Source organism: Podarcis liolepis (assembly GCF_965112155.1).
Source record: "Podarcis liolepis genome assembly, chromosome: Z".
Classification (NCBI taxonomy): domain Eukaryota; kingdom Metazoa; phylum Chordata; class Lepidosauria; order Squamata; family Lacertidae; genus Podarcis; species Podarcis liolepis.
Genome location: NC_139570.1, coordinates 38,917,202 through 38,928,117, shown reverse-complemented (window position 1 = coordinate 38,928,117; position 10,916 = coordinate 38,917,202). Strand labels below are relative to the sequence as shown.

The 10,916-nt window shown below is 44.8% G+C and overlaps 1 protein-coding gene across 1 annotated transcript; it reads left to right on the top strand.

Annotated features, from left to right (window-relative positions):
* ARPC5L (actin related protein 2/3 complex subunit 5 like) lies at positions 1–9,519 on the top strand. Its single transcript, XM_083486147.1, has 4 exons — positions 1–251; positions 7,261–7,332; positions 7,964–8,140; positions 9,308–9,519. Exons 1-4 carry the CDS (start codon positions 87–89, stop codon positions 9,368–9,370), a joined length of 477 nt encoding a protein of 158 aa, XP_083342273.1. The 5' UTR covers positions 1–86; the 3' UTR covers positions 9,371–9,519.
* Positions 9,520–10,916: the final 1,397 nt, after the last annotated feature.

The following is a 10,916-nucleotide window of genomic DNA, read 5'->3' as shown; positions in this document are numbered from 1 at the left end:
AGGGAAGTGTAGCCTCGGCGGCGGCGGCGTGCGTGGCTGTGGCGGCGGCGCCTCGGGAGAGCGCCCGGCTGCCGTCCGGCTCAGCTATGGCGCGGAGCTCGCTCTCCTCGCGCTTCCGCCGCCTCGACATCGATCAGTTCGACGAGAACCGCTTCGTGGAAGAGCCCGACGGCGCCGATGCGGGGAGCGGGGCCGGCGCGGCGGAGGCGGAGGGAGGAGCCGGCCCGGAGGTGGAGGCGGCGCTGCGGCAATATCCTTTCTCGGCCCGAGCGAGCGACCCCGGAGGCCCCTCGATGTCGCCCACCCTTGACTGGCAAGGCGCCCTTCCAGGGTTTCAGGCAGCGGGGTGGGGTGGGGGTGTCTGTCTGTCTTCCAACCCTCCCTAGAGATGCCGTTGGGGATTGAACTGGAGACCTTTCGCGTGCAAAGCATGTGCTGTGCCACTCAGCTGTGGTCCACCCCCATTAGAGATAAAGTGAAATGCTAGTGCTGAATAAAGATGTGCTTTTAAATACAGAGTCAGACCGTCGGTCCGCCTAGTTCAGTGTTGTCCGCACGGACTGGCAGCAGTTCTCTAATAGGGTTTGAGGCAGGGGGATCTCTCCCATCCTTACCTGGGGATGCTGTTGAGGGTCCAGCTAGGGCCCTTCTGCATGCAAAGCTAATGTTCTGTTGTTTGAGCAAGGACTGCTAAATAAAAAAGGGACTAGGAAGCTGCCTTATTCTTTTTTCCCTGTGTGCCTTGGGCATTGCTTCTCTTCAGCCTCCCCCTATTCCCCCCCCTACCCGTACTCTTTTGGAGATCCCTTTGTTTTTGCCCACTTTTGTATCTGTGTGCCTCAATGCCTTCATTTCCTGCTACTCTCTCCCCAGTGTGCTTTGGGGCATTTCTCTGCTGCCCACCTTTCCCCCTCTTCTCCCATATGGGCCATTACTTCTCATCTCTATTCTCTTCCCTGCTCTTTTTCATGGGGCATTATTTTTAAACCCTTTTCTCCCCATGTGCCTGGGTGCTTTCATCTTTCCCACTTCTTCTCTTCCTCCTTCCCATTGCCTTTGTATTAATCTGTGAAAAAACATTAATTTTATCCAGAACAGGGATTCTCCTTTAAGCGCAATGTGAATTGAGGGAGCACCTCATAATGTCTTTTACCATATAGGGGAAGGACTGTAGCTCAGTGGTAGTCTTTGGTTTGCATGCAAAGTGTCTGATATTTGCCCTCTGACATCTCTAGGTAGGACTAGGACGGAACCCAGTTTGAAATCCTGGATATCTGCTGCAAGTCAGTGTGGACAGTACAGAGAATAATGGACTCAGTAATGGGTACTGACTGTTTGAAGGCCACTGTGCTAGATTGTCCTCCTCTGCCTGATCTTTCCTTCCCTGATAGATTCTAAGGAGTTGGTTGTATCTCTTGTTGTAGCTGCTTTTATGGAGAAGGCACCATTCTTTTATTTCTCCCCCCTCCCTGGAATATTTCTGTCCACTTCACTGTTTATCATTCTCTCTCTTCGAGCAACTGCCACTGAGGAGGAATGTAGACTTTGCAAGATCAGGCAAGTGCGTAGTTAGCCATTTACCCTACTGTGAAACTCTGGAAAGCCTTGAGAAGATATTCATTCTCCTAAGCACCTCATCTCTGACTTCCCCCTTTTGGAATTGGCATATCCTGTCACAATTTGCTTCACATCGAAACACTGTCTGTCCTTTTGTCCAGTAAGATATATAGAGTTTCTATCCAGTGTTAGTGCTACACCCATTGAAATTAATGTGCATGTCACTCTCGGTTCATTCATTTCAGTGGATCTGCTCTGAGCAGAACTTAGTTGTGCACAACCCTTAGCTTCCTATGATTTCATTTAGTGGGGGGAGGGAGTCCTTTACCTAGTACAATGGTACCTCAGGTTACAGATACTTCAGGTTACAGACTCTGCCAAGCCAGAAATAGTACCTCGGGTTAATAACTTTGCTTCAGGATGAGAACAGAAATTGCGCCATGGTGGCAGCGGGAGGCCCCTTTAGCTAAAATGGCACTTCAGGTTAAGAACAGTTTCATGTTAAGAACGGACCTCCAGAACGAATTAAGTTCTTAAACCGAGGTAACACAGTAATGGACTTCATAATAACCATGTTTTTCTTCCATCAGAGGGTCTGGGTAGTCCTCAGGGGTGCTCATCCTTTTTTAAGAAGGCAGAGGTTGAAAAGGGAGGGGTATGGATGGAGCTGGCATTTGAAAATTGCCACGGGTAGGGTGAAGCAGCCTCTAGTGAAGGAACTGTCTTAAGGGTTGGTCCTTAGTGCCTGTAGCCTTCTGGAAGTTGCTTTACTTGTAGTGGTTGCTGATTGTAGCCATTCGTGTCTAGTCATTTCAAGGAGAGGCAGCTTGGGTCTGGAAAATTGTGTGAATGATCTGAGGAGCTTCAGATACCTGCAGAAACACTGTCTGAAAAATGGGTGTGTGGGCATCTGAACAGGCTCTGTTGGGGAAGGGTTATGAGTGTGTAGAGAGGCCAGGTGATGTTGCAGGGCAGGTCACCATGGTATGAGGTTAGCCCTACCCCGCGGCTTTCCACAATGTGTAAGCAATTAAAAACATGCGTAAGGGTCGTGAGGCATGCTTCCGTCATGCATGGAATCAGGTTTGGCAAGAAGGCACTTGCCTTACTGGATCTCTGAAGGGTGCTGGTGACAGGGGCGGGCTTGTTCGTGCCAGCCGGAATTGGCAAATGTGGCCCTGCCCGTGCCTAATGGTGAAATGGGAGCCTGTGCTTTCTGGAATGAGGAGCAGAAAGTCCAGTTCAGAGACCAACAGGTCAGGAAGCTATTGCTTCTGTCATTTCCAGGAGAGAAAGAAAGATGTTAAAATATGAGTGTGTGCTTTTGCTCCAAAAAAAGATGTTGAAATGTAACCAGAGCTGAATTGATGCAGCTCTGTCTTGGACAGTGCTTGCTGAGAGACTGAAATAATGTATTTAAAGTGTGACCTTGTACCGTCTGTAATATTCCAAGGAGGCCAGTGACAGCTGACGCACTACAAAAGACAGGAAAGGCCAGCATGTTACAGAATCAATAGTATTATCAGCTCTTTCATGGGTTCAAGCAGTATATTTGCTGCTGGGTTTGTCCTAGCTGCTTGCTTGCTTTCTCGCTCTCAGTAGTTGGCATGTGTATCTTTCCAGCAAGAATAACCCCATAGATTCAGAAGTATAAGCTTTATGAGATGAAGGGGATGTGACTCACAATGGCAGAATTATGAACAGAAGTGTTAAATGCTTTGAGATTCTCAAGATGAGATGCTTTGAAACAGTATTGTTCATGCTTCTAATGATGACTCTCCCAGGTGTGGCACCTCTTGGCTTTCTCTACCTTTCATCGCCTTTGCCATTGGATTTCCATAAGTTGTTCTCTTGGTTAAATGGAACACACTAGTCTCTGCACTTAAATATTGTTATTCTTTGCTGAGAGTAGGCTGTGCAGTTGGTAGAAGCATATTTCTGCTTGGCTGAAGGAAGTCCTGTGAACTCTGTATGAAAGCAATTTCCAGAGCTTGGGTTCCTGCTTTGGATAGGTGCCTTTTTAATTTTTAGGTAGCTGTTACTTATGCCAGAGTCTGAAATCCAAAGTTAACTGCATCCTTGTACAGTGGTACCCCGCAAGACGAACTTCCCTATGGGCTTGCTTCGCAAAATGAAGCTTGCCCCGGGGACAGCGAGTCTTCTCTTTTGAAGCAAGGGGCTGCGGGGAGATCGCTTCTCCCCACTGCCCCTTGCTTCAAAAGAGGTCCGGGGACAGCGGGAAGAGCTTCCCAGGGTTTTTTAAACTGCTGGGGGTGGGAAGAAAAGCCCTTGTCGTCGTCCCCCCAGCCTTCAGAAGAGGTCGGGGGACAGACTGTCCCTGGACCTGGTCTGAAGGCGGTTTCCCTAGGAACGCATTAATTGATTTTCAATGCATTCCTATGGGAAACCGTGCATCGCAAGACGAAAAAACCGCAAGACGAAGAGACTTGCGGAACAAATTAATTTCGTCTTGCGAGGCACCACTGTAGATAACAAGAATTACAAATCAACATGATTGTTTTTTCACTCCTTCTCATTTTGTTGTTTAAAGCTGTGGTTTACAAACTTATTTCTGGGATTCCAGGAGCCCCTCCACAAGATTAGTAATTTGGGGGTGGGGGTGCTTCCTGAAAGATTGGTTAACTAACAAACTATCTTCCCCTGCGATGTACAGCCTTAGGTTTTTGTGGGGCTACAGTGATGCAGCACATGGTTACAGTGCAGTAACCTTTAGGATTATCTGCAAAGCAAATGTATTCTGCACCAGATATGAATGGGGTTCTTTTGCAGACAGATCTGCATGGAAGGTATTCCCTGTAGAGGTGTGAAGTTTGAAAAACATGGGTTTGCTGCCGGTGAGGGTAGTGTTGTAGTGTTTGAAATTAGCCAGCTGCATTTTGCACCTGCCTGTTGGCCACTTGCAACCTGACATCTTCACCATCTGGAGGTGCACGCCTGGGGATCATTGGCTCTTGACTGTTTTCACACACCAATACCACATCCTGTAGAATTCTATCAGTTATATTTTATCTGCACAATCAGAATGAATTTCAGGAACCAAAATGCTTTTTCTGTGCAGCCTGAGCTGAAGCAGTGAACAATGTTATAATTATTTGTAGCTTGTCTTCACTTACCCCACCCCACTGCCCTGCTCACTGTTGTGAAGAATATTCTTATGTTATGAATGGTCCATATCACCATTAAGAAAAGAGATAGGAATAGGCCAATACATATGTTGACTGTCCCTGGATCAAGTGACTTTTCTTCTTTAAGTTCTCAAAGCTTTTAACCTAGCTCAAGGTTGTCCTCTAAACTAGCCAGATATTTAACTGATAATCAATCAATCATAGTCAGTCCAAAACTGAAAAATAAGACTTTTGAGATATCTTGCCCAAAAATGGCAATTAGACATTCCGTTTTGGAGGCGGAAACCTTGGTTTAAGGAGCCATTTGGTGCCTAATTTATATATTTGAGTTTCTAACACTAGGTGAGTGTTGTGGATGATTTAGAGTCTATTCTTCATCCCTTAGTGAATGAAACAAGACATTTTGGGTGGTGTTCTTCCAGGATTTGCCAAGTTGTGAAATCACCATTACTGGTGAATTAAATCAAACCATTGAGAGTTCATATGAAGGAAAAGAATATTCCACTCCCTGCTGTTTTCTCTATTCAATGAATGAATAGAGTTAAACTGGTATAAAGATGATCAGAATAACTCTGCTGCCAACCACCGAGGGACATAACCCAGATTGTTCCTTTTATTAAGAGGTCAATGCCTTTTAAATTTGAATTCTGTAACATGCATAGGTCACACAGGCTTTTTCTGTGCTGCTAGCATATTTGGATGTCTTGTCTCATTTAGTCTGTACAAAAAAATCTTTACCGCTTACTGTAACCAGAGGTTTTCACTTCCACCCTTGCCTGCAAATTCATTTGCAGTGTATAACTTTGGTGATTAGATTGAAGGAATTCCTAGTCTCCCAGCAAAACTGGTCTGTGTACTGGGATGTGACAGTGAATTAGAATTGTGGTGCTGAGGAGTAGGGTTGTGTATTTGCTATTTTAAAACCTTGAGTTTAATCTTCCAAACTGGTGTTCTGAAACCTGACCTTTAGCACCTTGCTCAAAATGTTTCTATGGTAGCTTTACTTGTTTTGTGAGAGACAACAGTACAAGAAAATTTGAAAGATCCTGTGTTGAGAAGAAACAGGTGTCAGGTAGTTGAGAAGATTGCATAGGTAGGCAGTGGAACTCACCTTAGCAACTGCCTCATGCATATTGAGGAAATCACTTATCTTCTTGCTACTGTCTAGCTGCAAATGTTCTAGTTAGAAGCCTAAGACCAACTAAGAAGGTTGAGCAGTCTTCAGTTTCTTGTAGCTACTTTTAAATTTGGAGGTGTGGTGTTCATGTGGGGTGCTGGGTATATTTGAGGAAAGTGAGTGTGTGCCCTAGTCCATCTCCCACCACCATTCAGCTGAATGGACATTTGAGACTGCTTCCCTGAAAGGCAAAAAATAATAATAAAAAAATAGCCTTAGTTGCTGTGTAGGCTGCTACTTGCTCACTGGTTTCAAGGCTGGAAGTCCTCTTATAAGTGTGCCATCCATGAGACTGGTTGCAGGCTGTTTAGTTTTCTTTTTGTGTGTGTATGTGGTGGAAACATGTGTTTGTGTGTGTAGACAGGTCTTTGCAAGTTTAGCAGCCCTAATTCATTTTAGTGAAAGGTTTGAATTTTGTATGGGTTTAAATTCCTTGCAGCCACTGGTAACACCAGCTCGCTGCTGCTGTGAGTTCAGTCTTACTCATTTCAGTTAAGTAAAGACAACCATAAAAAATAAGGGGCGCTTTTAATCTTTAGTGTGTTTGTGGAGATTTAATAATAAATGCAGCCTTTTTGTCTACTGTTCCCTTGGTGTCTTTTCTGATTCCTTGGTATCCTGGCAGCCGCATAAGTAGAACATAATATTATTATCATTTTAAAGAAGGAGAAAGATTAACAAAATCAGATTTGTTGTAATAATGGGAGAGTTATACTGATAAGTTCCAAGGATGTCTGAGACATCAGGTTTCCTTGATCTGATGGCTCTGTCGCTTCTGCTTTGGATGATAAAGGGTTTCCTGTCAACTATAATGTGAAGTTTCTTTTAATAAGTGTAGAGGAGATTGACCTTGGCACGGGAGGAGGCCTTCCTTGCAATCAGTGACGCTTTGTGTGATGGAGATTCTAATGGACTCCTTGTGGAGTAATTTCAGGGCAACAAAAAATGAAAGGCACTAAATAATGTTCATCGCATGGGAGAGGGGAGCAAGTTCTAATTTTGGAAGACTGGTTCCAGCTTCAATGTTTTTCCTTTATTTGCTTGATAAATGAAGTGTCTTGTGGGGCATCTTTGCCTGCCTCACACACACTCAACAGATGCCCATTTCTGTAACTGGTGAATTAGAGATTGTAGTGGCAGAAGCCAGGTTGTCAGCATTTCCTTTACTAGAGGGAATTGTAGGCTGCCTGGCAATGGTTGGGTTTCCTCAGGGTTGGTCAGTGCCCAAATTGATGTCCTTGGGTCTAGCTAATGTGTCACTGTGCAGCGAGTGCTGAGAGACCCTGGTTAAATTTCCAGGCCTAGTACAGGGTGCTGGTTTTGTGTGTGTTGTGTGGGTCAGCTCAGTTGCTTTAGTTCCTTGACTTATGTGGCTGCACAGGTGATATGCTCAGAGCTTTCCATGCGGCTTTACAGAATTCTCCTGTCAACACAAAGAACCATGCAGCAAAGGTAAGTTGAATCCTGGAGAAAGTCATTGTTTTGATAATCAGAAATGCTTAGAATCTGGAGACCTTCTGGTTACAAACACTAGAATGTAAGTGCCTGTCTCCCTAATTGCTCACCAGTGCCTGGCTGGGGGCACCCCATTTTTTGTATTGCTCTTTTTTTTAAAAAAATACAAGCCATAAAAAATGTATTACATAAACAAATTCCACATTGCCTTGAAGAGGAAGAACAAGAGTCATCTTAAATCCTTCAAGAGCATCTTTCCAGAGATTGTGTTACAGTTACGCTTAGTTGTGGTAGTGTAAGTAATGAAGCTACTCCGTATATCTTCATAAATGCCATCTTCCACCGCTTCCTGATGCCACAGCTCCAACATATTGGGGGCATGGTGCTTCCCAATGTCCTGCAACTACCCTTCCGCTTTTTTATCTCTAGATCTTCATTCACTGCCCTGTTGACCCCATAAGGTCAATAGTGACCCCTTTGGGAAAGACTGATCTAGTGTGTTTTTGGTAATATGAAAAGACTTGTTTCTGGATCCTGTCTTTGCTGTTAAGTGAGTTCCTGGGAAACAGCTGGTGTCGGTTGGGTTGTATTTGCAGTCTTATTCTTCTCTTGTTGCCTGTCTCTCCAGGAGCGGGCCCAGGAAGTGGTGCTGAAGGTTCTGACCTCCTTTAGAGGCAGCGAGATTGAGCAAGCTGTGAACTCCTTAGACAGCAACGGTATTGACTTGTTAATGAAGTACATTTATAAAGGATTTGAAAAGCCAACAGAAAATAGCAGTGCAATACTACTCCAGTGGCATGAAAAGGTAGGTGATTTCTCTCCCAGCTTGGAGGTCCTAATCCATGTGGTTCAGCAGGTCGGGTCTATTTTTGAAGGGCCAGTGACCTGTCACTGCCCACCTGTACAAAACACTCTTGCCTGCAAGAGGATGAGGATTGGGGCGAGGCAGGGAAGGGGCTCTTGAGAAGTGTAATCTATGGAGGGATGAAAATGCAACATACAAAATTAGAGTTGATGGCAAGAAAGACATAAATGTTGTACCAGCCTTTCTGTTAGTGACTTTTCCAGGGTTGGCAGTGCAGCGATACTCAATACTTGCCTCTCAAGAGGTGCAGATGTACCAGTGGGCGGGTTGGGGACGGACGACTTTTGTGTTCTCATGACAACATGAAACCTGTTTCTGCTTGCTTTCGTTTCCAATGGAAACGAAAGCTTATGCCCAAAGTGGGCTGATGTTGCAGGGATGGGGAGTGTGGAATTTGTGAAATGAGATAGCTTAGAAAGAAGAGTTTCTGTGTGGCCTGCCAGGCTCAGAGCAGCAAGGAGTTTCCAAGAGAGGTTTGGTACAGTGCCTGGCTTGGGCACCATTGTTTGCACCACTCCACAGGGCTGTAAGTGCAAAGAAAAGAAGCCTGCCTTGTGCTGCGGTTTCTCACAGCTTCCAAGAGCAAATTCAGTCACCTGAGGGTAAGAAGCTGCACCTGCCCAAAGCCATTACAACTGTAGGGTTATGGAGGCTAGCCTTGCTTATGGTTTCCCCATCCCATGTGCACAGAAGACTCGGAATGAAGACTAGCAGAAGCTCCCATCCTCAGCTATTCAAGCACAGCATTCTCCCTATCTTATTGCCTGGCCTGGGGTAAATGGATTCATAGAGCCAAAGGGCTAACAATAAGGGGGGATCAGTGAATTCTACATAAAAAAGCAACATTAAAGTCAGCAGAAAACTAATGGGTTCTTCTCTCCCCCCCCCCACCTCAAAAAAGAAAAGAAAAAAGAAATAGCAAGAGAGATTGATATAGCCTGGTTAGTCAGCCCATGAAATTAACTGGTCTTACATGAAGAGGTGGTGGGCCTTTTTTAGAGGTTCTGCAGATTGGGTGAGCACAAATGCTTATCACTCACTGCCTCATTTGCTGGGGTGGACTTGAACTGGCCCATAAACTAACTTTTCTTTCTCTTCCTGTCGCAGGCATTAGCAGTAGGTGGCCTAGGCTCCATAGTCAGAGTCCTGACTGCACGAAAAACTGTTTAAAAGACTTTATGTTCTCTGGAATTGACACCAAGAAAACTGTTGGAGTCAGGAAGAAGTACTGGCTACACCGATACTTTGGTCCACTCTTCTAGGAACCACAATCTACTGAAATACTGTGTGTGTATGTGGCAGGCGGGGGTGTCCCTCCTTCCTCTCTTGGAACAGTGTCCTTTAACAGAGGTGGTGGTGGTGGGGCAGTTTTATGTATTCTTGTTTTCTGACTATCAAGGCAGGAGCTGGGAGGGGAGTCTGTGTTGTGAAGGGAAGTGGGGGCAGCCCATTTGTGTGCAAGCACCTGCTTCCAGAACAGCTACTGCTCTAGCCAAGTGTGTGTGGGTGAGTGAGACATTAATTTAAATTTAACAATTATTTGGGGTTTTGGGATGGGGTTGGGTGGGGAGCTGTTATGTCAGATGCAAAATGAGAATACCTTGTTTTGGGGGTTGGAAAAGGGTTTTATTATGCAAGAGAGCTTTTTGTACATAGTTGAGACTAGGTGGGCTGAGTATGAAGTTGGTTTCATGTAAAGTGCCTGCTGCTCTTTCAAAATAAAGTTCTTGGATGGTTAGAATAATTAGCAATGGATTTTAATGGGAGTGGGCTGCACCCTCTTCTGCCTATACATCCAAACACATACATTATGCACACCCACACACATTCTCTCTGCCAGTTTTTTTTTTAAATAAAAATAACTACTGCTACTGTGTGGTAGAGCTTTCATTTTTTTTCATGGATGTCACTTAGTTGTCCATACTTTCCTGCCTAGGAAGCTTAGCTTTTATATTTAAACCATGTACCATTTGGGTTTGAGGAAGCTGAAATTGATTTTGATATGGTGGAAGGCAGCAGTAGTCTGCTTTATATGTTTGAAAATTCAGATTTTCCACATTCAGACACTAATCTCAAACTACTAACTAGTTGCCCATCTCTCCCCAAAAGATGGTGGTAGACAGATGAGTCTTTTGTCAAAGTAACACATTGTACAAGTCTTCCTAGCGCAGATCAAAGGCTAGTTTCCATAACAGCAGCTGCTAAGATGCCTTTAGGTAGCCCACAAGTAGGACCCTTTGTTCTTGCAGGGTAGTATGTAGCCATTAGAGGTTGGTTAAAGACAAGAGTACTTCTGAAAGACAGCTTGATTTTATAATCCTGCTTTAAGCTTGCCCTGTTACTGTATTGTAAAGTATTACAGCCTAGAGAAAACGCAGTATAGTACATTCTTAACTTGAAATTGAGAAGGTGAAGTGCTGTATTGACTGTGAAGCTGAGAATGGAGTCCATTCTTTTCAGGAACCTGCACAATAGACTTGCAAGTGGACTATAGGGGTAATAAGTAAAGCAGTGCAGTTGAAATAGGCACTTTGCAGTCACGGCAGGAAAGGTGACGTGGCGTTTTTAACCCTGAATGGGGAGACAGAAGGGCTGTTCACATTCTCAGGAAGACAGAGTCTGCCTCATCTGTGTTTAAAGAGAGAAGAGAGAACTAATTCCACATGCCCAGTGAAAAACTTTTCCATTAAGCAACCGTAGGCAAGGCTTGGAACCT

Bases quoted from the DNA above. Each gene is read 5' to 3' on its own strand.
- ARPC5L (XM_083486147.1), top strand. From the start codon at position 87: ATGGCGCGGAGCTCGCTCTCCTCGCGCTTCCGCCGCCTCGACATCGAT. The intron at 252-7,260 runs TATCCTTTCTCG...TGTGGCTGCACA, and splicing joins TGGAGGCGGCGCTGCGGCAA to GGTGATATGCTCAGAGCTTT. The intron at 8,141-9,307 runs GTAGGTGATTTC...TTCCTGTCGCAG, and splicing joins TACTCCAGTGGCATGAAAAG to GCATTAGCAGTAGGTGGCCT.